General features: G+C 60.9%; 8 protein-coding genes across 8 annotated transcripts; 4 read left to right on the plus strand and 4 right to left on the minus strand.

Moving 5' to 3' along the window:
• Nucleotides 1-3: 3 nt before the first annotated feature.
• Nucleotides 4-3919, minus strand: trappc11 (Trafficking protein particle complex subunit 11; the record flags this gene model as incomplete). The annotated part of the gene is made up of 9 exons (XM_062769786.1): nt 4-555; nt 596-1612; nt 1648-2029; nt 2071-2154; nt 2189-2578; nt 2612-3102; nt 3145-3505; nt 3545-3865; nt 3899-3919. 9 exons carry the CDS (start codon nt 3917-3919, stop codon nt 20-22), a joined length of 3603 nt encoding a protein of 1200 aa, XP_062625770.1. The 3' UTR covers nt 4-19.
• A 232-nt stretch (nt 3920-4151) lies between these two features.
• On the plus strand, nt 4152-4898 carry SPCP1E11.10 (Ankyrin repeat-containing protein; the record flags this gene model as incomplete). Its single annotated transcript, XM_062769787.1, has 3 exons — nt 4152-4220; nt 4275-4517; nt 4569-4898. 3 exons carry the CDS (start codon nt 4152-4154, stop codon nt 4896-4898), a joined length of 642 nt encoding a protein of 213 aa, XP_062625771.1.
• Nucleotides 4899-5019: 121 nt separating this feature from the next.
• Nucleotides 5020-7955, minus strand: TPS2 (Trehalose-phosphatase; the record flags this gene model as incomplete). The annotated part of the gene is made up of 4 exons (XM_062769788.1): nt 5020-6310; nt 6349-6841; nt 6879-7259; nt 7298-7955. 4 exons carry the CDS (start codon nt 7953-7955, stop codon nt 5020-5022), a joined length of 2823 nt encoding a protein of 940 aa, XP_062625772.1.
• Nucleotides 7956-11829: 3874 nt separating this feature from the next.
• Nucleotides 11830-14006, minus strand: pi047 (Adenosylhomocysteinase). Its single transcript, XM_062769789.1, has 7 exons — nt 13797-14006; nt 13193-13712; nt 12920-13137; nt 12603-12874; nt 12387-12460; nt 12280-12338; nt 11830-12191 (listed from the first exon to the last, which is right to left on the minus strand). The coding sequence occupies exons 1-7, from the start codon at nt 13949-13951 to the stop codon at nt 12179-12181; spliced, it is 1311 nt and encodes a 436-aa protein (XP_062625773.1). The 5' UTR covers nt 13952-14006; the 3' UTR covers nt 11830-12178.
• A 613-nt stretch (nt 14007-14619) lies between these two features.
• On the plus strand, nt 14620-17354 carry LOC62_02G003258 (uncharacterized protein). Its single transcript, XM_062769790.1, has 8 exons — nt 14620-14793; nt 14847-14892; nt 14932-15632; nt 15672-16073; nt 16115-16751; nt 16788-16884; nt 16931-17202; nt 17246-17354. Exons 1-8 carry the CDS (start codon nt 14719-14721, stop codon nt 17299-17301), a joined length of 2286 nt encoding a protein of 761 aa, XP_062625774.1. The 5' UTR covers nt 14620-14718; the 3' UTR covers nt 17302-17354.
• A 71-nt stretch (nt 17355-17425) lies between these two features.
• Nucleotides 17426-20191, minus strand: cnd2 (Condensin complex subunit 2; the record flags this gene model as incomplete). Its single annotated transcript, XM_062769791.1, has 6 exons — nt 17426-18545; nt 18600-19368; nt 19407-19471; nt 19524-19646; nt 19691-19778; nt 19814-20191. The coding sequence occupies 6 exons, from the start codon at nt 20189-20191 to the stop codon at nt 17476-17478; spliced, it is 2493 nt and encodes an 830-aa protein (XP_062625775.1). The 3' UTR covers nt 17426-17475.
• Nucleotides 20192-20587: 396 nt separating this feature from the next.
• Nucleotides 20588-22830, plus strand: Zdhhc15 (Palmitoyltransferase ZDHHC15). Its single transcript, XM_062769792.1, has 8 exons — nt 20588-20810; nt 20859-20961; nt 21002-21546; nt 21584-21631; nt 21669-21820; nt 21859-21965; nt 22024-22356; nt 22410-22830. The coding sequence occupies exons 1-8, from the start codon at nt 20726-20728 to the stop codon at nt 22636-22638; spliced, it is 1602 nt and encodes a 533-aa protein (XP_062625776.1). The 5' UTR covers nt 20588-20725; the 3' UTR covers nt 22639-22830.
• Nucleotides 22831-23990: 1160 nt separating this feature from the next.
• Nucleotides 23991-26407, plus strand: MNN21 (Alpha-1,2-mannosyltransferase MNN21; the record flags this gene model as incomplete). Its single annotated transcript, XM_062769793.1, has 3 exons — nt 23991-24203; nt 24285-24971; nt 25030-26407. 3 exons carry the CDS (start codon nt 23991-23993, stop codon nt 26224-26226), a joined length of 2097 nt encoding a protein of 698 aa, XP_062625777.1. The 3' UTR covers nt 26227-26407.
• Nucleotides 26408-26722: the final 315 nt, after the last annotated feature.

Below are 26722 nucleotides of genomic sequence, written 5' to 3' on the forward strand. Positions count from 1 at the left end.
TATGGCTGTCTAGATATGCTCATGGACGCACGAGGACGGCAGCGCCAGGTCTGTCCGTTTGTGTCGTGACGCGCACTTCTCGTCTCTCGTTGCCGTCCCCCGCCCATGCGCTCAGGCCAGGGAGACTCTGCCACCCGGAAGACCCGACAGCCATGGCCTCGACAGTGACGACAGATCGTCCGCCAGCCGGAACTGGGCCCACTCTCGCGCCTCGCGGGCCGGCCCACACAAAGCCGTCTGCCGTCTCGCCCTGGAGCGCGACCCACGCCGCTTCTGTCGGGTGCGCGTTCCGCAGCTCGAGCGAGACGGGGAATGGCTCGTGTGCGCGCACGACGGGAGGGAACGACAGCGACGAGGAGATGAAGGCGTCTGGCACGGGCGGAACGAGGGCTGGGAGGGGGATGGCGGTGGTCAACTTCTCCTTTGACGGGTCGTCGGACGCGTGCCAGGAGATATGGGCCGAGGCCGCCGATGGTGGGTGCGACGTCAGGCGGTGCGCAGGCGTGCCGACTGAAAAGCGAGCGCTGAATGCGAACGAGCTGGTGTCGTTCCAGGCTGCGGCAGGTTAGATTGACGTTGTCTAAAGAGAACCTACTCTGAGGGAATGCCGCTACCTCCAAGGATGAGCCCAACAGCTTGATGTTTTCAACATCTGTAACGACGTCCACCTTGTCCACGACGATACCGCGAGGGCCGGGAACGGTGAGAAGGGCCGAAATGACGCCAAAGCCTGTAGTTCCTGCGGTCGCTGGGCCGGTAGCATGGGCTGTCGCGGTGCAGGCGAAGGGGGAGACGACTGGGATGACGGCCGTCTTGACCGTCTCTGCCGTGTCGGCAACCGTGCCTACTACTTCAGAAAGGACGTTGATATCGAGGAGCTTGGTGCCCTCGGCGGGTACGATCAACGTCACCTCCTTCTCAACCTCGCCTCCTTCTTCAATAGTGCCGAGGTCGACCTCCTTCACAAGCGCATCGGACTGCGTGCCACCGACGGTGATGGTCGAGCCGTCTGGCTCCGCGCCCGGCTGCAGAAGCACGTTGAGGGATAGCTTGAGCTTTCGGCTGTCCGTGCTCGCAATCTTGACCTTGACGGGAAGGGACTCGCCAACGAACGCTACAGGAACGTGAGTAACGTCCAATGTAAGCCCGTGAGGGAGTTGCGAGAAGACGATGGAGGAGGATAGCTTGGACACTGGGACGTAGCTGGTGCCTTCCTTCACAGTCCACGTTGTGAGCTGCTGAGGGTTGAGTCTGAGTTCCAGCGTCCAGGTACCCTCGGTCAGGACAAGCGTAATGTCGCTGATCTCGACCTCTGTTGCGACGTTCCCGGGCAGCTCGCCATTGACAACGAGCACGTCTCCACTGGCCCACTTCAAGGGCGCCTTGAACACCTCGCTGTCGCCTTGTGGCTTGATGGTTGCGACGTTGAGGTATCGTGACTCTCCTCCGTTGGCAACAACAATATCAGGGCGGCCGTCGCTGAAGCCGATACGGAGTTGAGAGAACTCGAGACGCGAGACATCAACGTTGGCCTTTGGACTGACGGCAACCTGGAAGGCGACCGAGGAGCCAACTCCGACCTCGGCTTCACGGAACCCGACACGAGCATCGACTACTGTCAGCGCAGAAGGAGTTGCCTGCACTCACGCAACGAGTCATCGGTCCCATCAACGGCGATCGGCTCAGACGACGACGGCGCAGTCGTCTTGAGCAGAGACAGCAGGTCGTCCTGCAGCGCGTTGCCGTCTGCTGCGTCTCCAGACGCCAAAATCTCCACGAGGAGCTTGGCAGCCGTCTCGACGTCGCCAGTGCGCTTGGCGCACTCGTACCAGATAGTCCGAATCTCGTGGAGAACCGGCTTCCATCCCTCCTGGGCAAACTTGCCGGAGATGATGTTGAGATACCTCATGGCCAGTTCGTGCTCTCCAGCCTGGCAGTGCGTCTTGGCTATACGGAAGGCAATGTACAGGGCGAGTCGGGACGCCTCTTGTTGCTCGTCCTTGAGCAGGTTGTAGGCTTTCGTCAGCAGCTAGAGGGGTCAGCAACTAAAGCCCAAGCCGGTCCACCCACCTCCACAATCAATGCTGCGTGGTCGACACTCTTCTCATTCGCAAAGCCTGGAGCAGCAGCGAGGGCCACCGAGCCTGAATCACGCTGGCGGTCAGCACCGTCTTTAAGCCACCCTTACCTCGGAAGAGAGCGCGTCGTCAAAGCGCTGCTTGCGCTCGATGGTACAGCAGGCCGCGTTGTAAAAGTAGAAGGCTGGTGGGTGGAGAACATGCAGCGGGTTGGTCGACGAGATTGGTATCGGGAGCTCGTCGGACGGCGGCGGTGCGACGCTCGCCGCTGGCGTTGCATACGCCGGGGCCGGGAGCGGGGGGACGTGGAACCCGTGGCCCTGGGCGATCTCGAGCACCTCGCCGAGGATACGGTACTGCCGCGCGACCCAGGACCAGAACTCGAACGTCTCCTCACCGATACCCCAGCCGCGGGAGAGGTCGGCAAACCGGCGCAAGTGGACGAAGAATGGGATGAGCACCTTTGTCGCCGCGCCTTCATACAGCAGTAGCTTGCAGATCTGCCGTCAGCAATACTCCCCCGCCTCGCCCACCTTGATAGCGACGCAGTCGGCGAGAACCTTGGCCTCTGCCCAGCGCTTGGTACGCGGCGGCAGCGTCGTCGTGCTGCTGAACATGCGCGCCAGCTCGTTCCAGCAGTCCTCGTAGTGCCTGCGGGCGAGGTCGAGCTCGCCACGCGTCTCGGCAAACCACCCAGCCTTCCACTCGTACCGCACGATCCAGCCCTGCGAGCCGAGCGGGCGCGCGGCAACCGAGCCGGAGCGCGAGCGGTTGCCTCCCGGCGGCAGACTCGGGCTCGCGGCCGACGACGACGTCTGGGGCACGCGTCCGCGCTTGCGCCGAATCCGCTTGCCGTGTGCGGCGTAGTATTCCAGCGCCGAGTCGTACAGCGCGTCCTGGAGCGAGCTGACAAAGTCGGGCAGCTCGTGCGACGGCACCGGCGTGAGCACGAAGAGCGACGCCTTGGCGCTCAGCACCGACGCTCGCCGGATGAGCGAGAGGCGCTGGTCCAGCCCTGGCGAGTCTGCCGTCGTCAGTCTTCTTCGGTCGCGTCATGTCCACTCACCCAGGGCAGCGGTCGTCGCCATCAGAACGACAGTGAGCTTGATCCCCCGCTCGCCGAGCCGGCGCCGCCGCTCGGAAATCTCGCGCACCAGTGCCTCGTCCGCCTCGCGCTCGGCCTGCCGCCGCGACTCGGCCGCGACTTCGTCGCCAAGCGGCGAGTCGCTCGGGCCCTTGGGGCTCTCGTACAGGCGCAGGAAGAGGACAAAGACGGACGGCACAAACTCGGTGTGCTTCCGCACCCACACGGGCGCGATCAGCCCGTCGGGGTGCAGTGGTGACGACGGCGTGAGCGGGGACAGCGGCGAGTGCTGCTGCGACTCGCCGCCAAGTGCCGCAGCCTTGCGCAATGGTAGGCGTACATTCTGCCATCAGCTCGGCAACGCACACGCACCCGAACCCACCTTGTCGGTCAGCACGACGCGGAAGCTGCGGCGTTCAGCCTCGGGCAGCCACACGCGCGGCGGCTGGGTGTACGGCTCGAGCACGGCACGGAGGTCGCGGCCGAGGACGTCGAACTCGTCGCTCGCGTCTGTGGCCGGCAGGCCTAGCGTCGCCTTCTCGGGCGACTGGAGCGGGAGCGCGCTCGCGTCTGTTGTCGGCGACGTGACCGCCGCTGCTGCTGGCGCTGCCGGTGCCGTCGTGGACGAGGACGACGCCCGCCGCGCCGTGCCGGCCCCCGGCAGGCCGGCGATGAACATGAGCGGCTGGGGGTGCGAGAGGAACTCGAGTCAGCGGAGCACAAGCGGCGCACCTACCTCGGGCGGATACGAGTTCATCGTGCGTGCCGTATGCGTTGTGGAATGGAGTCTGGTGTAATGTTGTTGTTGCGACGAGCCAAGCCGGTTGTCATCTCGTCGGCGCGGGCGCGGCTGATGCGTCACTGTTGCCGTGGTGGGCGGTGGTGGGTCAATGGCCCCGTGCCTAACTCCACATGGCAAACGACGACCTTTATGAGATTTTGCTGCTCGCGACCGCGTTCACTTGTTGTCAACACACTTGCACACCACAATGGTCCAGGCTAGAGCAGCAAAGAACCTCTGGGTCGCCGCGTCCGACGGCGACATCGCGCGCGTTCAGGTACGTGCGGCGGCACACTGCACCCACTCCGGCCCAAGCTCACACACACCACAGGAGCTGATCGCCTCTGGCGCGACGGCAAACGACAAGGACGAGCACAGCTACACGCCGATGCACGCCGCCGCGTCGTACGCGCACCTCCCGCTGCTCGAGTACCTCGTCAGCGTGGGCGGAGACGTCAACCTGCCCGACGACGACGGGGACACGCCGCTCTTCACGTGTGAGAGCGTCGACGCCGCGCGCTGGCTCGTCGAGCACGGCGCCAACGCCGCTCACCGGAATGACGAGGGACAGACGGTGAGGACGGGACACGAGATGCGTGGGAGGATGGGCTGACCCTCCCACAAGGCCGCCGACAGCGTCGAGGACGAGCACCCAGCCGTCGCCGCCTACCTCCGCAGCGTGACGGGCGAGGCGGCCCCCGCTGCCCCAGCCGGCGCCGAAGTGTCCCAGTACGCTGTGGACCAGTACGCTTCCCGCCAGACCGACGACCTGCTGGCCGAGACGCAGCGCATCATGGAGGAGGCGGAGCGCGATGGTACCGACCCCGAGGAGAGACTGCGCGAAGTTGTTGGCCGGGCGGTGCGCCAGGGCTTCAACTACGGTGGCGAGCTTGGACACGCTGCCGATGACGCTGCGGCCACCGGCGACGACGCAAAGCGGGCGCGTGGAGAGTAGAAGTAGAGGGCCGGGCATAGACAAACTGTACCATCATGCTTAGTTATTTGTGTACATGCGATGGCGAACGCGACAAGACTATCTAAGAGAGATTTGACTACATTTGACACTCGAGGCTAGGTCACTTCTTCAGGAGCTGCTCGACGGCGTCGACCACCTCTTCTGGGCCAGTGACGTGCCAGCCAGCTAATGTCTTCTTGGCCGCAGACCCGACCGTGGTTGCAAACACTCCGTCCGGTCGGATGTGAATCTCCTTCTCAGGAAGCGCCTCAGCGTCGTCGGGGTCGAGGACGGATGTGATGCCGACAGGAGGCTTCATCAACACGGGCTCGTCCTCGCGGGGTCCTCCGGGAGGGAATACTGTCCTCAAGGCACGGAACATGTCCTCATCGGTCTTGTCGTCGCCGGCACACATGATAAAGTCGGCGTCAGGGTTCTCATAGATGAGACGTCTGACAATCTCGCCCTTGTTGATGGCCAGAGGTCGCACCTCAAGGTTCTTCTTGCCCACAAGGACTTCGATCGGTCGGCGCGGTGCCAAGCTGCTCTCCAGCAGGTCGAGTGCCTGCTTACACTGGAACTCGCCAAACACGGGGTCGGCGTTGCGGTAGTGCCAGGTGATGGAAGCCTTCTTGAGCTCAATGGTACTACCCGTCGTTCGCTCCGTGTAGTAGCGGAAGATCTCCTCAACCTCGCTCATCCAGCTCATGTCGAGAGCCTCGGTCATGTTCATCCACTCGCCATCCTCTCTCGTCTTGACAAAGCTGCCGTGCTCGGCAGAGAAGCCCAGGTGCTTGACCATACCCCAGTGCTCCTCAAGGAAGTCGCCATCACGACCCGAGATGAGGTAGACGACGTTCTTGGGGTCGGCAGCGAGGGCGGCAATGGCGGCACGGGTGCGGGCAGTAGGAACAGCCGCCGAGGGAACCTTGACAATAGGGGTGAGGGTGCCGTCGTAGTCGAAGAGCATAAGCCTCTTCTTGGCCGAGGCGTACTTTGACTTCATAAGCGCAGTGTCGAGGACGGGAGTTTGGTGTGCAGTGTGCTCGTTGCCGACGTTCTCGAGGAGGAGCTGGACCATTGTCGCGGCCCAAGTGTGGCTAGTGTGACCAACTACGCTCTTGTAGAGTGCAGCATGGCGGGTTTCCTTCTCCTCCTCGCCCATGGACAGGCCTTTCTCGATCGCGTCCGCAACACCGACCAGGTCGTGAGGGTTGATCTTCAAAGCCTCACCAAACGATGAGCTGGTGCCCATGAACTCGGACAGGACCAAGGGCGACTTGTTCGACTTGTCCTGGCAGATGATGAACTCCATGGAAGTGGTGTTCATGCCGTCACGGAGAGAGGTGATGAGGGCGAGGTCAGCGACTGAGAGGAGAGCAAAGTACTCGTCGCGCTCAATGGCCTGGTGGCTGGATACGGTCAGTGCTGCAAGCCATAGATCACTCACTAATGGTGAACAGGGGTAAAGTCGAGGCTACCGTAGGTGCCGTTGATGTGGCTGACGAGCTCGGCCACCATTCTCTCGAGCTTGGGCGACTCGGACAGGGCCGGTGTAGTCACCTGAATGAGCACGACCTTGTTCCTCCAGTCTGGGTACTTTTCAAGGAAGACTTCGAACGCCTGCAGTTTGTTGTACACTCCCTTGGGTGCGTCAAGCTTCTCACGGCCGACAATAATCTTCTTGTCGGCGTAGAGCTGGCGGAGGCTGTCCATCTTGGGGCGCACACCAGGGGCGTCGCGGTCGTGGGCCACACGCTTGACGTCGATGCCAATGGGGCAGTGGCTGACAACCGTGATGACACCGTTGACATCAACACCGTTGGTAGTCGACTCGTAGCCGCAGACACGAATACAGCTCGAAATGAAGTGGCGAGAGTACGAGTAGGTCTGGAAGAGAACCAAGTTGGCTCCGAGCATGCCCTCGAGGATTTCGTTTCTCTCTGCGGCTGTCAGCATCACCCCGCAAACTCCACTCACTGGGAAGGCAGCGGAAGATCTCTGAACTGGGCCACGGTGTGTGCACAAACAGGGCGATCATGACCTCGCTCGGGTCTCGGCTGTGGTCACCGGACTTGGCGCTGGCGCTGTCACTCTGAGCTGCAGAGGTAGGCGGCTGAGTGCCGTAGGGGCCAGGGAAGCTCACGTGAGCCGACTGTCCCAAGAACTCGCGAATGAGCTTGGGTACAAGCTGGAGGTGGTAGTCGTGTACAAAGACCAAGTCTCCCGGCTTCCAGACCTCGGCGACACGCTTGGCGAAGAGCTCATTGGCCTTCTGGTAGGCGATCCAGGAGGGGTCAGGCGAAGGGACCGTAGCCGTAGAGTCAAGCCACAGAAGGTAGTGGAAGAGGGGCCATAGTGCTGAGAAGTCAGTCGCACGTTCGTGCCAAAAGCCTTACTAGTCTTGCAGTATCCCTCATAATGGCCCTTGCTGATCTCCTGGGGCATGAAAACGGGGACGTAGGTGAGCTTGCCGTAACCCTCCTGCTCGACCTCGGTGTCGCTGAACCTCTTGAGCTCGTTGGTGATTTCTCTTTGCTCCTTGAAATCAAAGTCGCTGCCAATGACCATGAGTGGCGACTGAGTTGGAGCTGCATGCAACTCGACATTGTCCTGGAGCACAAACGAGGACGGGTTTGTGGGGCCGAGGTTCGGCGTCGACTGGCCAGTCTTCCCAGCGGGCTGGGAGAGGATATCTCCTGTCCATGCAACGACAAGCTGCTCATGAGTGTCGGACAAGGAGCGGATACCCGACACCATTGCCGTGTGGCCCTGTCGGGCATGAATCTTCCACTTCTGGTCCGCGCTCTCGACAGTGACAATGTCCTCTGGCTTGAACTCTGGTGTGATGGGTGACGTCAGGGCGACATCAGTGTCGTTGGGCTGAGCGAGCCGAACAATTTCGACAGGCAGGTGGTGCGCGACGTGAATGATACGTCCGGATAAGGGCAAGCCCTTCGCTCTGTGGGCCGCTTCAAGACGCGCGACCTGCTCGCGAATGTCTTCGAGCGATGGCGGAAGCGCCGGCGTCGGGTCGGGGTGCATCGACTCCTCCATCTTGTGGAATATGATTCTGGGGAGCGGGTGACGAGGGCCGTCTAGTACGAAGGAGCGGTACTGTGAGGTCCGATTTGGTTCAGTTGCAGTCGGTGTGACGGGGTGGGGGTGGTGATGGTGATGGTGGTGGTGGTGGAAGTGAGGGCGTCGCATGTTGATGAGGCAGGGAGCGATGGTCGCGAGGGGAAGGAACAAGTCGTCAGCTTGAGCTGCGTCGTCGCGATAAAGACGCAGAGGCACAGAGAGGGGAGCGAGGGAGGCGAGATGGAAACATGACTCGGAACCCGGCTGACTGCACGGGGGACACCGCCCGACTCGTTGTGCACTGACAACATCGGGATCTTGGGCGCACCGTGCGATAAGGGGCAAGGAGGGGGGGCAAAGGTTTGGGTGGAGGGCGCCAGAGAAAACACAGTCACCAGAGGGGCTGAACGTACCAGTTTATGCCTGCGGCAACGGCTGAGCTAGATGAGACGTGGGAGGAGCAACAGCTGGAGCTTGAGTTGGGGCGGAGAGCTGGTGTAATGTCCTGGGAGCACGCCAGGTCACGAAGTGATATGAAGGGCCGAGGAAGTTGGAGGGTGGGAGTAAGAAGGGCCGCGCCTGCTTCCGAATGGGGGAGTGAGGGGCGAGGATGGATGAGGAGGAGGAAGTGTGTGTACCGCAAGTTCGATCAGTGATGGCGATGAAGCATGAGGAGTAGCACGATGATGGAAGACCTGCTACGAGTCTAGTGACTGACTACTTACTCCGGTCCACCCGTGGGAGTGATGAGCGTCATCGATGTCCCCCCCATGCACGACCAGCAAGCCAATCATCATCGTCCCTGACCACAACCCCGCCAGACACCACCTAGACTTTATGGCATGCCGCAGGCACTATGCGCCAAATCACGACGGCTTATCCCGATCATGAACATGAGCCCATGACCAAACTGCCCCAATCTTTCATGCCTCGAGGCATGCAGGCAAACCCCACGCCGATAAGTGGAGGCAGCCACCACCTTGCCACTGTACGATGCTGGCCACGGTCTACACGCCGGAGACGCCACTGCCGTTGGAACCGCGGCTGCACACTGGCGCAGAGAAGCCACCACAGTGGCGCTCTTCATCGACAATCAATCCCCATGACTGTCCTGGTCCGGTATGGATCGCCGCAGTGTGTCAGTCTGCCCAGCCCACCGACATCGGGCCGGAGCAACCAGTCGGTCGTGTGCTGACGGGCGTGAGAATGATGATATCATGCCACACGCCGTTGCTCGGGCCGGGTGTGTCGGGTCTTCTCTTCTCTTCTTCGAAGACGGCGCAAAAGGTGTGGTTGGTGGGACACTGCTGGAGCCCTGCTCCTGGACGGAGCCACGAGCAGCGGGTGGGGTGGCACAGCTCCGCTTCGTGCAAGTCGAGCCGATCTGATCATACCACGACCGATCTGGGGAACTCTCGTGCTGCGTGGATATCCAGAGTCTGGACGTGATCAACGGACGAGCGGCCCAAGGCGGTTCTGCGTGGGCCGAAGCCTGCGCCAAGGCGTCCAGAAGCAGCGGTCGCCTTCTGCGAAGGTCCTATTGTCGGCTGGCGCGTTGCCCATTGCATAGGGCACAACCGAACAGAGAGCCATTGCACAAATGCTTCGAGCTTTGTGATCCGAACGTCACTGAGCATTGCAGGATGCCTACATAGGGAGGGGGTTAGGGGGCAAGGGGTTTAGGGGGTTAGGGGGTTGGGGGTTAGGAATTCAATAGGGATCGCATTAGGGAAGAGTCAGAAAGCCCATGAGGAAACGCATTAGGACATTCCTTAGTAGTGGATATTCGGCCGAGACACGGGTGATTAGCCCACCCAATGGCCCGAATTTGCTCCCGCGATCCCCCAAACCTTGCCTGCGGGATGCGGGCACTGCGCCCAACGCTATTGGCCCTTAGCGCAGGGCCTGGATAAGACAACGATGGCGAGCAGCGTGTGGCACTTCGTCTACTTCGATGAGGAGAGCGTTTATGATGCCACTCGACGTCGTTCTCGACTTTCTCGACCTTTTCCACCACACTCACACATCTGAGACATGCCACGTGACCCTCCCTGCATCCTAGAGAGCCACATTGTGCCACATGTCGCTTTTTCCGAGCGCCGAATTACGCCTACTAGCAAGATTAAAACCATTTCAATACGAATCTGTCACCCACCGGAGGCCGACTCCTCCGGGACCACCAGTAGGCCGATTCCTGCTGGTTACCACCTGGGAGGGCGCCCCAGGGTGGTTGTATTTGTAGTTCTTTCTCAGAAAAATCACAAAAAAAAAAAATCAAATAAGCCCATTAAACACCACGTACCGAGCGGTTTGTCACTAGGCAAGACGGGGTTGTACGATAAGAGGCGATACAGCATTATAATATCTAATAATTTAAATTGTAGAGTTGGAAATGCGGGCTCCAGTGTCAAAATAAGGGATCTAAACCAGTTGAAAAAAACCAATACACACACTCCTGCGGTTAGAACAGGTTGATTGATGAGAAAACCAATGGTAAACAAGTTAGCCAGGTAGCGGCACACTCTCCCCCCCCCCCCCCCCCCCCAATTTTTTTTTTTGAAATGGATCAGACGCAAGCCAGAGCTCGCATGGAGCATTGGAAGTAAGGCAGAGCTCGCGTTAGAGGTAAGCCGGCGACCGTTGTGACGCCACGCCGTCGCGCGGCGGCAAATGTCGATCAACTACACACTGATCGACGCCATGTTAGGAAGACAGCCCAGAGAATGGCCCGAGGCCCCTGCGTACGGAGGATCTGTGTACAGCGTGACGTGGCAGGGGGTGGTCGGGTGCGGAGGTTGTTGCGACGAGTTCGCCATCCGCTGCGTCGCGGTGAATGACGTCGAGACGCAGGCGGGTCTGACTGGCAGTGAAGATCCATTGTTGCACTCTAGTCCGTACTTGGCTTTTGGCTCAGTAGTCTCACACAACGGAGCCGACTCCGCAACTGGACTGGGGGATTTGGGCCTCGAGGAGAGCGGAGAACGGGGTACGGTCGCGCTCGTTCTCTGCGGCAGCCTGGTCAGAGAGGGCAGCAGAAGGGGTGGGAACCGAACCTGCTGAGGGAGACGGCTAGCTCGAACAAGACATGATCGACTGGATCTTGGGGGAGGGGAGCCCACCTCGTTCCAGCCACTCGGGCTCCGCGGCCCATCTGGGCGTCAAATGGAGCTGCGAGTACCCGTCACCAACCGGCCGACCCTCGGTAGTCAGTGGACCCGAAGCCGTCGTCACTGTATACCTGACCAGTCTGACGACCGCTGACCAGACATGATAGTCAGGGCAACGTCCTCACCACATCGCCGGGGTAAGCGAGAGCAGGTGGCTCACGCAGTCTCGGGACTTGCTCTGGTCGCTCTTCAGTTCGAGAATCTACACCCACTTTCGACTGTCAGGTGCACATGGCGATGTTGTAACGAGGACCACTAGCCGCAACCACCTGGGACGGGTGTGCTCCCCGCCGCTGGAGGGCTAACAACCGCGCTATGCATCTGAGACCAGGGGCCAGCCCCCGCAACATGGGGCGGAGCCGATTGTGCATCGGCCGTTGGATATGTTGTATGCAGCGTCCAGCTTTCCTTGCTCTGTGGCGTGTGCGCATGGTTGGCCATGTGTGTCTGTAACCGCACACCAGGATATTATGGGAGCGTGGGGCGCATGCGTTCGACATGAGACGACACAGCAACGGGATGTTGTGTGGCACCCGGTAGGTGGAGGTGGCACGCACCCCTGTCGCGTCGCTGGCCATGCTGGCCAAGTCGAGCAACCACTTGCCGCCTTTGCGTACTCCTCCTGCCTTGCAGAGTCTCCAGTTTCATTAGCGTGAAGTCCCTCATCAACAGACAATCAACCGCTGCCGCCAGTCCAATGCATACACTCGTCTTGCCAGGTGGGCCAAGGGAGAGAGAGTACGAAAGGTAAGACCAACGCGAACAAGGACTACTGAATCTGCTGGTCGTGGTGCGCGCGCACCACCTATGTTGTTGGGGTTGTGATTGTTGTACGCCTACAGTGTTGAAAGTAGGATGAGTGTTGGTGTATAGAGGGGATATTTGATGAGGGTGAACAGAGTGAACCAAGTCCGTCGCTTTGGAACGGGACATGCGGGGGTATACTTTTTACGAAACGGCTACCACCGGCACCAATGGCCGGCTAGAAGAGCGATCTGGATATGGCTGTTGAGGCCGACAGGGCGCCTTTCCTTAGTAGCGGTAGCTGTGATCGTCAGTTCCTGATCGCCCATCCGTTTGACAGCAGATATCAAAATCACACTATCCGTGTGACAATGCAAAGCAACACTCACTGAGCAGGCTTGAAGCCCTCGAAGTCCGCCTTCTCGGGGAACAGGCCCAAATAGTCTTGCTTGGAATTGTTAGCAACGGGCGGCAAACGAACGTGGTCGATACTCACCTGGACAGGAGTAAGAGTGGTCAAGCGGACATTGAGCTGCTTAAGGTGCGCCCTCGCAACCTCCTCGTCAAGGTCTGAGGGGCGTCAGCATGAGGAACGATTCTCGCGATCGGCAATGAAAGATCGGCAGGTTGTTGTCGGGGCACCCAGCAAAAGCCTTCAACAAGACCTTCGGTCGCCCGTTCATCCACCACCAATTGCAATGTCACCACTCACGCTTGGGCAAGACAGACACGCTCGGGCGCTGGTAAATGCCCTCCTTGTCGTTCCAGAGCGCGATCTGGGCCGCAACCTGGTTGGCGAACGAGCACGACATGACGAACGAGGGGTGGCCAGTGGCGCAGCCAAGGTTGACAAGACGGCCCTCGGCGAGGAGGATGATGTGGCGGCCGTTGGTGAGGGTGAAGAGGTCAACCTGGGGCTTGATGTTGACGTGCTCAACAGCGTTGGCCTTAAGCCAGGCAACGTCAATCTCGATATCGAAGTGGCTATTACGTAAGCACGATTACGAGTGTGTGTAGCACTATGCTCACCCGATGTTCGAAACGATGGCGTAGTCGGGGAAAGCGAGGAAGTCGTTCGCGGTCACAATGTCGCGGTTACCGGTGGTGGTGACGACAATGTTGGCCTGGGGGGCGGCCTCCTCCATGGTGGCGACCTCGTAGCCCGACATGGAAGCCTGGAGGGCGTTGATGGGGTCGATCTCGGTAACGATGACACGGGCACCGTACGAGCGGAGAGACTCGGCGCACTGTTCACTCGCATCAGTCATACGTCGTTGCACCAGCGGCCATTATAGCACTCACGCCCTTGCCGACGTCACCGAAGCCGGCGACGACAGCAACCTTGCCGGCAATCATAACGTCGGTGGCGCGCTTGATGCCGTCGACGAGCGACTCGCGGCAGCCGTAGTAGTTGTCGAACTTGGACTTGGTGACCGAGTCGTTGACGTTGATGGCGGGGAGCTTGAGCTTGCCGTCCTTGAGAGCGCGGTAGAGGTGGTGGACACCGGTGGTGGTCTCCTCAGAGACACCGCGGATGTCGGCGAGGTACTGGGGGTACTTCTCGTGGACGAGGGTGGTGAGGTCACCTCCGTCGTCGAGGATGAGGTTGAGGGGCTTGCCGTCGGGGAAGGCGGTGAGGGTCTGCTCAATGCACCAGGTGTACTCCTCGTCGGTCTCGCCCTTCCAGGCGTAGACGGGGACACCGGTAGCGGCGATGGCAGCAGCGGCGTGGTCCTGGGTGGAGAAGATGTTGCACGACGACCAGGTGACCTCGGCACCGAGAGCGGTGAGGGTCTCGATGAGGACGGCAGTCTGGATGGTCCTGGGAGAAGAGGTTAGGGGCGTGCTGGGGAAGGAAAGGCGGGGTGTGCTCGCTATGACCACCGCCCTTGCCCAAGCTACTCACATGTGGAGACAGCCAGCAATGCGGGCACCCTTGAGGGGCTGCGAGGGGCCGTACTTCTCACGGAAGTACATGAGACCAGGCATCTCCTTCTCGGCGAGGGAGATCTCCTTGCGGCCGAAAGCGGCGAGCGAGATGTCAGCGACCTTGTACGACATTTTTGGTTATTGAATGTGGTGTGGGTTGTGAGAAAGAAAGAAAGGAAGAAGGGGGGTGGAGAGATGGAGGGGGTTTAAAAGTTGGGGCGAGTGGTGCACGTTTATGCGGTCAGTCTGCGGCCAGTGGGTGGGTACGTGGGGCAGGGGAGGGAAGGGGGGGACCGCCTTGCTGGAGGGGAGGGGGGCCTCGGCGGCGGCAGAAGGAAGGGGGGGCGTTGGGTGAGAGAGTGTGGACCCTGGTCTGGGCTGAAATCTTCACTGCTGGTGTGTGCCCTTGGCTGGTGCATACTCCACTCTGCGTCAATGACCCGACCGCCGCAAGCGTGCATGGGCCGATGGCAGCCAGGTCGGGTCCACAGTCAGCAACCAGCGTGCAGCGCGGCGACGGGGCGTAACCAGCGAGACAATCATGACACGACGCGCGCCGCAATGACACGACTACTCTGGGCCCTGAAAAAAAGTCGAGGGGGGAGCGCCGCGCCGCGAGTCGGAGTTGGGCGGAGTTATAATTCTGACCCTGACATTGCCGTGTGGTCGGCGCGTGGCTTTGGACCCTGAAAGCAACAGGCTTTGAGCGTTTAGATCCCTGGCTGCATCTAGGTAGGTGGTAGCATGACGCGCGTACTCCTTCCTCGTCGAGGACTCACTCTGCACACATTGTGCACACACCTCAATCCACAACAAGTCCCATTTGGGAGGGCCATCTCACTCAACACATTGGGCGGAGACAGCAACGAGACGGCCAGGCTGGAGTAGACACCGCCATCATGACACTGGCACCGCACGAGAGCGGCCTGTCCAGGTCGTTTGCCGTCGAGGACAACACTGACCTCGCACTGCTCGTAAGTGGCACGAGCCCGCAACCAAACCGCGCGGTACTGACTGGTAACCCCAGGACCAGCACCTACTCAAGACAAACACGCTCACAAAGCACATGACAAGTGAGTATAGAATAGCGGGATGCAGTGCTTATCACGTAGCCATCCTCCACCAGCTGGACACGCGTCTCTCAAGACTAGACAAGTCGATCGGCAAGCTTGGAATCCGCGAGATCACGCGACAGAGTTCAAACCTTGACGCCGCACTCGAGATCCTCACCGGGACGCGGCCAGCGCCAACGGCGTTGAGCCACAAGGCATCGTATGGCGGCTCATCGGTCAACAGCCATGCTGGTGTCAACGGAACGAGCAGCAGGGCAACCAGCAAGGCGGGCAGCAGGGCTGCCAGCTCGTCGGGCCACCAGAGAGGGCTGAGCTCGAGTCACACGTTTGGCAACCTGGCTGCCGAGGCGCCGGCCAAAGACCCCACGACGCCTCCTGTCCCGTCAATATCTGTCATGGAGCGTGGGCGCGCTGTTCCCCGGCCCGATGTTGTGCCACGATGGGCGACCGAGACGCCTACGCCAAGCTCGACCAACTCGTCGACGACGCGAACAAGAGTCACGACACCGCAGACCAACACTGCTGCTACGACGCCTCAGCAGCCTGCCTGGACTCCGAACGCTGCGTCCGATCTCCCGTCACCGGGCGGTGCTCGTGCCATCGTGTCGAGAGGGCCAGACATTATGAGCATCGGCGAGTACTTTGGCGCGCTCGAGGTTCTTATCGCCGACCTCGAGCACATGAACCAGGGCTTGGCAGAAGGACGTGGCGGAACACGCGAGCAGGGTGTTGCGGAGCTGGTGAGTGAGGCGTTGATGAGCGGCTCGCTGACATCCTAGTCTGGAGTGATCGAGCATGGGTACGGCAGCGCGGTACAATTGTTGCTCAAGCTCGTGCGGGACACGCTACCCCGGCCATTCGATGCCGCGACGCTGGCTGACTCGCCGCCTTCGTCTGCCCAGGCGTGGTACCCCCAGCTCACAACCATCATCCCATTATCAACACGGCTCGTTGGGCTTGTCAACCCCAACACCCCCAAGGCGATGGACGTGTTGCAGCCCATCCTCAACAACTGCATTTCTGACATTGCGTCCATTCGCGGAGACTGGATCCGCCGATCGCTGTCGTCGCTTGCGGCGCGCACCGATGAGGTCAATGGTGGCGGCTCATGGGAAGGCAGAGGCGGCGAGAAGGTCAAGCTAGTCATGCGGTTGTGGGAGTCCTTCCTCGTCGCGGCTGATGTGAGTTGCAGTATACGCAGCGGAACGCTGACAACTCGCAGGCAGAGGCATCTGTAGCCCAGCACGCAATGCCTGGGGACGCTGGTCAGGCCCTCGTCACGTTCACACTCGTCCACGCCTTGACAGTGCTCACCTCGACCATGAACCAGGTCGTTGCACAGATCAAGCGGTCCCTATCGGCTCAGACCTTGGTCATGCTCGACCTCTTCTCATGTCTGGCCTCGTTCCAGCCACGATACGAGAACAAGATGGCGAGCATCGTTGGCCAGCTCCCCGAGGGACGAGACATTGTCGGTGCACCCAACGCGCCTATCCAGACTCTGAGAGGACTGGCTCTTCGATCGTTCCCCGAGCGGCTGGTTGACATTCGCGCTCCATCGCGAAACTCTGGCATGTCCGCTGCTATCGACGACACGACACACAGCACACTCGCGTTCCTTGAGGCACTGCCATCGTTCGGACCCCTGGTCGAGGGCCTGCTCAGATCAGGTGGCAGCCACGAGAGAACGTGGCTTATGGGCATGAAGGACCACCCGTCCCCTGCGCGCAACGCTGCAGAGGAGGGCGGCACCCTCAACCTCTACGCGGCCGATACTCTTGGTACACTCCTCATCCACCTCGACCAGCAGGCCAAAACGATGCGCAGGCCCATATCGTCTACGTACCTGCTCAATAACTGTGAGTTCGACGCTGAGATTCAGAACTGACCCCCAGTGTCATACATCCGCAACACGACGTCGTCCTTCAACGCGGATATCATCGGCCCCGCGGCAGAGGACATGATGAACCGCCACTTCCGGGAAGCCAAGTCGTGCGTTCTTCGTCTTCACTCGCCACCCTTGCTCACACCTCTCCAGGCAGTACATTGGCGACTGGCAGGCATTAGTCCAGACACTCAGCATCCAAGCCCAGTCGCGATTCCCTGGTGGATCGACCGACAAGCAGTCGGCCAAGGAGTCTGCGGCTGCGTTCTTTGAGAAGCTCGTCGACCTCGAGTACACATGTCGCCAGCACCCGCTTTCACGACAGGACATTGACTTGCGCGACCGCGTCAGCGCCGAGGTGACCGAGCTTGTCTCGTCGGCGTACCAGGCCTTCTGGACCAAGGCGCACGGCAAGTACGACAAGTGTAAGTTGCTGCCACGATAACTTGCACTTTGCTGACCGCTCAGACCTCAAATACTCGCCCGAGGAGATTCAGCGGCGCGTGCAGGCCGTATTCCGGTGATTCTTGTGATCTTGGCTGCCTCACTCTTGAGATTGTACAGTATAATGTTGCGCCATGCATGTCATGTACTTGTGTATACGTCGCGTGTTCACGTTGGCAACTCGGCATAACAAAATGGTACATCCAGCAAACGGCCCGAGCAAGAGATATCTATCCATCCTCCAACGTCGACGTCTACGCCGCGCGGCCGGCATTTGGGTCCTTGTAGACCTTGAGCGCCTGCAGCTCACCAACGACACGGTCGACGCGCTCGCCCTCGTCCATCCGCTTCTGTTGCGGTGGGCGCACAGTGTCGTCGTCTTCGAGCTCGGCAAAGCCCTTGAAGCCCGAGTCGACGCCGTCGAGGCCGTCTGTCCGCGCCGTCTCGATACGCAGGCCCTCCTCGTTGGCCAGGTGCAACAGACAGATGAAACAGAAGGATGTCGAGATCTCGGACATCTTCTCGCGCGGGTACGAGCCACGTAGTGTCTGAATGACCTTGTCAAACGTCTGTACTGGCTCCTTGGGCGTTTGTGGCGCCTCGGCCTCGGCGTCGCTTGCTGGCGCCGACTCGGACTCGGGGTCGAGCTCTGGTACTGCGCCTTGTGGTCTCGCGTTGGTGTCGACAAGCACTTTGAGGTCGTTCCAGATGTCGTCTTTGAGGCGCTTGACGTCGACACGCTTGGCCTTCTTGGCGTAGTGCACGTTCTCCGGCCGAGGACGCCGCAATTCTTGGCCCTGGGTCGCCCGCCACAGATCGTCGTGCTCCTCGCCAGGAGCGAGGTCATCTACTGGGTCGAGGGCATCATCAATGAACGCGTCGTCGTCTCCATCGCCATCGTCGTGGAAGAACTGCGATTCGAATGGAAGTGGCGCCTCGTCCATGTCCATTGTGTCGAAGCCGCCACCACCGGCCTGGTCGGATGCTGCTTGAGCCCAGAAGTTCTCGTCGATGTCGCCGTTCAGGTTCTGAGCGTACTGCGCTGTTGATCGACGCATTCGCAGAGCAAACTTGGGCTTTAAGAACAGGCGCAGCAGCTGGCGAGAGCTAAAGTGCATGTCGTCGGGGAGGAGCCATTCCTCACGACGGGCAGCAGCGGCAGACTTCTTGGAACCGCGGCGCGACGAGCCTGGCAGCTGGGTAGCCGACTTTGTGCCAGGGGCGAAGAGAGCCTTGGTTGTCTGCGACGACTCCCCCAGGAAGTCAATCTTGAACGGCTCCTTCTTCTCCTTCTTCTCCTTTGTAGCAGCAGCGGCGACGGGGTCTGGGAAATGTCAGATGTGGGGCTCAACGCAGATATATGGGACGCCAGACTCACCCTTACGAGCCACCTTACGCAGCTTCCAGTGCTCGGCGCCTGCCCAGGCCTTGGCAAAGCCGGCGTCAAAGTAGTCAAACATGCCCGCGTTGTCGTCCGTGTCGACAAGGGCCATGACGAGCTCCTGGCCAGCACCGTGACGGGGGTCGAAGGGGCCATGGCCCTCGCCAGGGCGTGCCATGCCGAGTGCTCCACCAGGGACGCTGGGGCCAGGGCCGAAGACGTCGTCACCAAAGCCACCAACATCTCCAGCCACCGAGCCGTCGTCGTCAAAGCCGCCACCTCCGCCGTTAAAGTCGTCGTCACCGAAGAAGTCGACAGCCTCGCCGGTGCCGAGGGGAACTGAGCCCTCCCGGACAGGGTCGTCGGCGTAGTCGTTGGACGTAAGGCCGGCAATCGCAGCCAGATCGGGCATGTCGGCCGGGTCGGCGCTGAAGTGGAACGCCGCGAGCGTGTCCGAGATCTTGAGGTCCTCGGTGATCTCGGGCGTAGGGATGAACTCTCGAAGAGCAGTGATGTCGATTATCTCTTCCTCGAGCGCCTCCTCTTCCTCCTCGTCATCCTCGTCAACGACGGCATCACCAGCGTCAAAGACGACACGGCCGGTACCGTCGATACCGAGATGGTTCATGAGCAGACCCATGGCACCTCCTTCGTCAAAGTCGGCGCTGGTCTTCTTGAACAGGGGGTCGACCGTGAACTCGAGGTCAAACTTCTTGACCTGAAGCGCAGCAAAGGTCTTGGCGAGGGTGGCCTCGGAGCGGTGCGTCTGAATGTCAGCAGGTGTTGTCCGGCGTCATGCCTCACCTTGCGAGTGGCCTTGGGTTCGCCAGACTCGTCGTCGTCGTCGGCATCGCCATCTTCACCATCTCCTGAGCATCGTCAGTCTCATCTACTCGACGCCAATGATGGCAGAAAACGCACCGCCACCCCCACCAGCGAGACCACTGAGCAGCTTGCCGGTCTCAGTAGCAACACTGTCCACACGGGACGTCCAGATCTTCACACATCCATCCAAAGTGCACGACGCCTTCTGGAAGTTGATGCCTGATGAGTCAGCCATAGCTAAAACTTCCAGACAGGCTACCCACTCTGGTCGTCCGGGCCGTTGCGGAGCAGCGTAAGGTCATGGAAGTAGTCGATGAGGGCAAAGTTCCAGGTGTTTGCGGACGTGATTTTCTGGTGGGTCAGCTTACTCCCATCATGAAACCCACGTTGTCCGTGGCGAGCTTCATCCACTCCTCAAAGTTGGTGTTCATGACCTCCATGCTGACGGGGATGGCGGGAGCGACGGCGCTCAGGCGCTTCGCGCGACGCTGGTGCTGGGGTCCGTCCTTGGCCGACATGGCCGAGGCCTTGCGCGACTGGCCGCCGTCGGCGTGGATGTTCTCCTTGCCGACGCCGAGGTCACCAAAGTGCGCTGAGCGTCTTCTGGCCGCGCGCTCGGCCGCATCGTCGTTCATCTTGAGGTTGGCCTTGATTGACGAACGGAGCGGGGACGGCGTGGGCGAGTTGTCGGCGATGACGGATTGATGTTTCTTGTTTAGATGTTTTGGCCGTAGCGGTGACGGTGATGCCGATGGTGTGGGCATTGCGCAGACTGTGTGCTTGTGCGCTGAAGGGGTGCAGGTGAGAAGAGAGGGTGAATCGAGAGGAGCCCGAGTGGAGCTTGTGTGTGCTCGTTGGTGGTGTTTGTGCTTTGGTGTGCTCGAGTGCGTGTTGTTGTTGTTCCCAGCCAGCCAGCCAGCCAGCCAGCCAGCCAGCAGGTGACTGATTTCCTTCCGACCACCACCATACAAGGTCAACTTTTGATTCCGTCAGGCCTAACTATTACATAATCCAGATCTGCCTGCCACACGGGCCGTGTGGAGTCCCCGTGTTCTAAGTGTGTTGCCCGAGGTGCTGTGCTGACCCGCAGGCAGGTGAGTCGTCGTCGTCGTCGTCGTCGTCGTCGCTCATCCCCGTCCACCAACATTATACACTTTCAACTCTTGGTTGCAACTTTGTCGGTCCTGCGACGACAAGCACACTCCGACTCCCCCCAAAGAGCCCACACGGCATCTAGGGAGCGTCACGGTGCGCTCCCAACAACACCCATCGCACCCAGTTCCCACGAAATCGCCACAATGAGCGTCCATCCTTCCGAGGGCGAGGCGTCGCACCACTCGCACGACACGGTCAGGCGGATCGTCAAGCGGCTGCCTGTTGTCGGTAAGTCTACTATGAGCTCAGGCAATTGCAGCAATGCTTACATTCAAGGTGCATGGTTACTGCTATTGATCCCAACGGCGCTGTTCATCGGCTCGGTGTCGGTACACGAGGTCCTGCTTGACCGCCATGAGATCGGCCGCTTCCTCTGCCAGTGAGCTCACCACAGCACGGTGTCCGAGCTAACTCTCCAGAGTCATCATCTGCAGCGCTCTCCTCTTCATGTCCATCATGTCGTTCATCGTCGCGTGCTCTCGCCGCCCAATAAGACCCGACAAGTCGCTCGCGCCACCTGGAGCCCGCCCCCTGAAGCCTGATGAGGGAGCTGTGCGGCCGCAGCACCGCCGACAGCGTGATGGGCGCATCATCCCGCGGATCACCATCACGGACGCAAGCGTTGGCGACGACGACGATATCCCGCTGCGGCTGCTGCGGCCGGCGCCGGCACCGCGTCGCTCCCCGCCATCGTACTCCCCGCAGCCGATCGCCGAGGAGGATGACAACACCAAGACGCAAAACGAAGAGGCCAGAGGGGAAGAGTACCGGGACGACGAGGACGATGCCAGCGAGGACCGCGCGCTCCTGGGCAAGGAGGAAGAGGAGAACGTTGGCATGGCCGTCGGCCAGCCCATCATGGCCAAACTCGGCACTGGCGGCCACCGCTGGTGCCGCAAGTGCGATGCCTGGAAGCCGGACCGCTGCCACCACTGCCGTGCTTGCGGCCAGTGTGTTCTGAAGAGTGGGTGTAATCCGGCTGTGCCTCGCTAACCCACCAGTGGACCATCATTGCCCATGGCTTGACAACTGTGTCGGGTACCACAACTGTGAGTCACCACCACAGTCAGGCACTGACACCCACAGACAAAGCGTTCATGCTGTTTGTCACTTACGCGGCGTTGCTGGCTGGATACGGTGCGAGTCAAGCGGGCTTTGAAGCGTACCACTTCTTCAACGATCCCGGCGCGGTGAGGCCTGGCCCTCATGCTGCGGCGGAGATGGACGAGACTTGGGAGGTGAGTCGCTGATTGAGGTGGCTGTTGACGTGTCACAGGTGCGCATCAGCTTCCTTCCTGTGCTTCACTTGCTGCTGGCTGTTGTCGGTGGCACGCTCGGCCTCGCGGTGGGAGTTCTTGCTGCGTACCACTGGTATCTCGTGTTGTGAGTGGCAACCGGTTCCTCTTCGCGGTCCTCACCAGGCTCGTCGCTCACAACCCAGGAACAACCGATCTACTCTGGAAGACTTCTTCCGAAACGTTCCCACCGCTTTACTGGATCCCGAGACGCGCGGCGTAGTCGAAGAACTCGGTGCCCGAGGATCGCGCTACCGAACGCCTGGAGCGTGGCGACCGGACCACATTCTCACCCGGCCCGAACGCACTCGTCTCCGACGTGAAGCACGGGCGATCAATGTGTTTGACATGGGATGGCGCTACAACCTGCGATCGGTCATGCTGGGTGATGCTGTTGCGTCGACGACTCCAGGGTCGTGGCGCCAGATCGTGGGCGACGTGGCGACAGCTGCGTGGCCGCTGGCAAGGCCGAAGATGAGGTGAGATTAGAGTTCCATTGGGATTCTTTCTGCTGTTGTTGCTGACTCTGCAGGGCTGCTACCGGCGGGCACTACTTTGAGTATGACAAGGACGGACTGGAGCGCCTGAAGACTGTGACCACCGAGCTGCGGCTTGGGTTGGAGCCTGGCTCGATGCCGCCAGCCTCTGACCACTCGACCCCGCGCCGGCCCGCGCCTCAAGTGCCCGGCTATCATGTCGAGCGCAACAATGGCAATCAATGGACGATAGGCGAGTCGGAGAGCGAGAGCGATGGCGAGTGAGCATTGCACGCGGCATGCGGCTTGGCCGCCACTCCTTGTATAGACACACACACACATTCACCCCACATATGAACATTGACATGGTGCATGATTCGCGCGTGAGAAGGGCAGGCATGGTGGAGCACCGCCCACCAACGATCATTGTCGACGCGTCCGCTTTCTTATCTGTGTGTCGGAGGATAACTCTTAAACACAGACACTGAGGCAGGCACCGGTTGAGAGAACGCGTGCGCAGGCCATGATGAAGATGGTGGGGGAGTATGCAGTGTGAAGTGTGGGTGGAACAACAACAACGCGTCCCCGGCGACGCGTGTGCCCGAGGTCGCCACCGCGCCACCAGTTGACGCTGTCACGCCGTGCCGAGGAGCGCGAGGGGTGGTAGTGAGGAACGGACAGACAGACGCGCAGACACATCAGTGCAGTCCGACTGGTCAGCCGCCTGGGTGCACAAGCTGGTGCCACTGGCCGGTGCCAAACGAAACCGAGGTTCGTCTGTGCCGCGGCAAGCTGTGTGTGCCTCGCTGCGATACAATGGTTTGCTATGTATTGCATCGCGTATGCGGCTGGCTGCCCTGATGTCTGAAGTGGGCGCCAAGGGGCTGCGAGCAGACTATAAACTGCCCATACCGCTGCTGCGCGGCGAGCAAAAGCGAGCAGTTCAGAGGCCGAAACTCTCACGCACCAGCCAGGGGCGGGCGGACAACGTGCGTGGGCAGCAGGCAACAGCGGTGTAAAACAAGGAAAGTGTAGTCGCAACTGCTCTGCTGGCCGCTGGCCGCTGGCGCGCGTCGTCTGCGTATCGCTGCAGCTGCTGTGCCTCGGGCCTGCTGCAACAACCGCGCACCTTGCATCCCCTTCGGCCCCCCTTGATGCGTCGCCCCCCCTTGTTTAGTCCTCACAGTCACAGCCCGCGGCATGCGAGCCAGCTGGCGCACGAACCGAACCCAACCGAACCGCGATGCCTGCCTGCCTGCTCCATCATTGTCGCAGCACCAGCAGAGATTGCGTTGCCTTCCATCGTCGTCGTCGCGAAGACGCACGCACTTATACTCTTCTTGTTCTCTTCCAGTCTGTGCACTCCCTTGTTCTTTGAATCAGACGACGCGACGCGAACACATATAGAAGCAAGCAGCATCAGCAGCAGCAGCAACAAGTCGAACACCACTGCACCCACAGACCCCGCCTCCACCACGACGCGACCCTAAAGCACGACACCCGGCCCTGCAACACGACACCAGCCAGCCGGCAGCCAGCCAGCCAAATCATACGCGTGCCGGGGGATGCAGCCCAATCTCGAAATCACCGTCCCCGAAAAGTCGCACCACCTCATCACAGGTGACGAGACAGACGACATGGCGCGCACACCGTACGCCAAGAGCCCGCGCGCGGTCGAGGCCGGCGGCGCGAGCGCCTACTCGCCCGCCAAGCGCGGCCTGTGGACGCGGGCGCGGCTCGTCGCGGTCGGCGGCGGCGGCGGCGGGGCACGTTCTGGCCTCGTGCGCCGCGGCCTCGTCGTCGGCCTGTTCTTCGCGCTCATTGTGCTCGTGTACCACCGCGACAGTGGAGTGAGTCGCGTCGGTCGCGCCGGCTTTGTTTATCCGCCGCGCCGCACATTGATTTGATTGTTGACCACCACCCACCCTTAGTTGAATATTGTCCGACCGGACACGCACCGCGGGTCCGCTGACGCCGACGACTGGGAGCCCCCGTCCTTCCCCAACGTGCACGCTGGTAGCGGGCACCACGACGTGCTGGACGGCGACGAGACGACAACGACGTCGACGACCGCCGCGCCAAAGAAGAAGCCGGGCAAGCTGACGCCGTCCGCGTCGTCGCTGCACGCCCCGGCGGCCGTCCTCGGCGCGGACATTAAGCTGCCCGTGCCGCAGGACTACTCGCCGTTCTATGGAGGCAAGTCGCGCCGCGCGATTGACATCTCGTCCGACCCGCTGCCTGTCACCGCGACGCTGCAGGAGCGCTTGAACGTCTGGCGTAATGCGCCAGGTGGCCGTGGTGCCATCGACGGCGAGGTCGAGCTCGGCAAGTTTGTCCAGTGGAACCTCGAGAAGTGCACCACGATCTCCGAGCAGCACAACACGCACATGATCCAGAAGAGCGCGAATGTCTGGGCGTCGATGGACCGCAGCATTGTCCAACAGAAGCGCATGGAGCTCATCAACCACATGGAGACGCTGGTCGGCTCCCAGGAGCTCAAGGACGTCGGCGAGGGCCGCGGCATTGTCATGGTCGCTGGAAACGTCGACACCCTCATGCGTGTCAAGTGGTCGGTGCAGATGCTGCGCTCGTACGGCTCGCAGTTGCCTGTGCAGGTTGTGAGTGGTGGTGGTGCTGCGCTGGTGTACAAGAATAGACGCTGACATGACGCCCCAGTACCACTTCCCCTCTGAGGCGCCTAACCCGGACGACGAGATTATCCAGCAGCTCGCTGACCTGAACGTGACCCTTGTGTCGGCAGTCGGCCAGAAGAAGGACCCCAAGCACAACAAGAGCTACCACCTCAAGGCTATCGCCGTCATCCAGTGCCCGTGGCGCGAGGTGCTGTACCTTGACTCGGACAGCGTGCCCGCCCGCGACCCCGAGTACATGTTCAAGGCGCCCGGTTACGAGCGCTTGGGCATCTTCTGCACGCCCGACTACTGGAAGACGAGCGGCAACTCGCCCATGTGGGCCATTGCCGGTGTCAAGTGCCGCGACGAGTGGGAGATGGAGACGGGCCAGATGTTTATCGACAAGGCGCGCCACCTCGACGTCTTCTACCTCATCAAGTACATGCTCTACAACCACCACTACTGGTTCTACTTCTCCGACGGCGACAAGGACATCTTCCGCTGGGCTATGCTCATGCTGCGCAAGCGCTGGGCTGTGCCTGGGCGCTGGGTCGCTGCTGGCGGTCTTCCCGGCGGTACGCTCTCTGGCGACTTTTGCGCGCTCAGCATGATCCAGCACGACGCTTGGGGCGTCCCGCTGTTCGTGCACTACAACCTCATGAAGACTGTGCCCTCGGGCATTGGCCTCGGCTTCTCGTGGGGCCGGTCCAAGCAACTGCCGCTGTTCAACACGTGGCCTGCCACGCCTTCCACCGCCAGACTCGGTGAGCCGCGCATCAGACCGACAGACGGCGACAAGCGCGGCCTCGGCGACGTAGACTGCGACATGCTGGCCGATGCGGACGAGTACGGGTACGCGCGTGCGCCGGCGCAGGAGATGATCATGCGCCGTGCCGTGCGCGAGCGCGGCGTCAAGGCCAAGTACCACGGCGGAAGCTTGTCGGCGCTCTGCATCGACCTCGACTATGTCGACGTGCGCTCCGAGGAGCGTATCAAGGAGGACGAAAAGTACCGCGAGTCTTTCAACACGACTGCGGTCGACGACGCGATCACCGAGTGGCAGGAGGCGGCCGAGGAGGCCAAGCGTCTCGGCGAGCCCGAGCCGCCACGCCCGTACTCTGTCATTCCGGACTGGACCAGCCCCGTCGAACTCTGGGGCTGGCACAACGACCCCGACATGCACGCGTTCGAGAACAAGATCTACGGCCTTGGCTTCGTGCCGAACGGCCACGGATTCTGAGCGCGTGGGTGACACAACACGTCAGCCAGCGAGTGATCGACCGTCGATCACATCTAGAACAAACACACACTCTCTGTGCGCGCGCACACGCCGTGCCCGCACGATTAGACACACGAATGACGACCAACCTAGACCACTTGAGACGTGCTGCCACAGTGCGTCCTGTAGCAAACATGTATGCATATTGATGTCATTGGAGGTGGGTGGGGGTTGGGGGTGGTGAGGCGTGAGGCGTGAGTGTGGCGTAACCGCAACATTCCCCCGCTGTCGTGCTCGTGGCGGCGATGAACGAGCGCCGTGTCGTGCTCGGCCTGGCTGGCTGAGCACCTCGAGAGCAATCTTCGCCATGGCATGCATGCTGCGCAGTCGTTGCCGCGACGTCGCTACGGAATGGCCGGGGTATGGGTGCAGCAAAGCACGTTTCGTTGCAGCGACCTACGCTTGTCGGAAACCCCCCCGCCGTTGGCCCCTTATCTATTTGCCAAGCGATGCCCAC

Source organism: Vanrija pseudolonga, chromosome 2 (genome assembly GCF_020906515.1).
Source record: "Vanrija pseudolonga chromosome 2, complete sequence".
Lineage (NCBI taxonomy): Eukaryota > Fungi > Basidiomycota > Tremellomycetes > Trichosporonales > Trichosporonaceae > Vanrija > Vanrija pseudolonga.

Coding starts and splice junctions, on each gene's coding strand:
- pi047 (XM_062769789.1), bottom strand. CDS start 13,951: ATGTCGTACAAGGTCGCTGACATCTCGCTCGCCGCTTTCGGCCGCAAG. Junction 13,138..13,192: donor TCGGTGACGTCGGCAAGGGC/GTGAGTGCTATA, acceptor GCGAGTGAACAG/TGCGCCGAGTCTCTCCGCTC. Junction 12,875..12,919: donor GCCATCGTTTCGAACATCGG/GTGAGCATAGTG, acceptor CTTACGTAATAG/CCACTTCGATATCGAGATTG.
- LOC62_02G003258 (XM_062769790.1), top strand. CDS start 14,719: ATGACACTGGCACCGCACGAGAGCGGCCTGTCCAGGTCGTTTGCCGTC. Junction 16,074..16,114: donor CCTTCCTCGTCGCGGCTGAT/GTGAGTTGCAGT, acceptor GACAACTCGCAG/GCAGAGGCATCTGTAGCCCA. Junction 17,203..17,245: donor GCACGGCAAGTACGACAAGT/GTAAGTTGCTGC, acceptor CTGACCGCTCAG/ACCTCAAATACTCGCCCGAG.
- Zdhhc15 (XM_062769792.1), top strand. CDS start 20,726: ATGAGCGTCCATCCTTCCGAGGGCGAGGCGTCGCACCACTCGCACGAC. Junction 20,811..20,858: donor CAAGCGGCTGCCTGTTGTCG/GTAAGTCTACTA, acceptor CTTACATTCAAG/GTGCATGGTTACTGCTATTG. Junction 22,357..22,409: donor CTGGCAAGGCCGAAGATGAG/GTGAGATTAGAG, acceptor CTGACTCTGCAG/GGCTGCTACCGGCGGGCACT.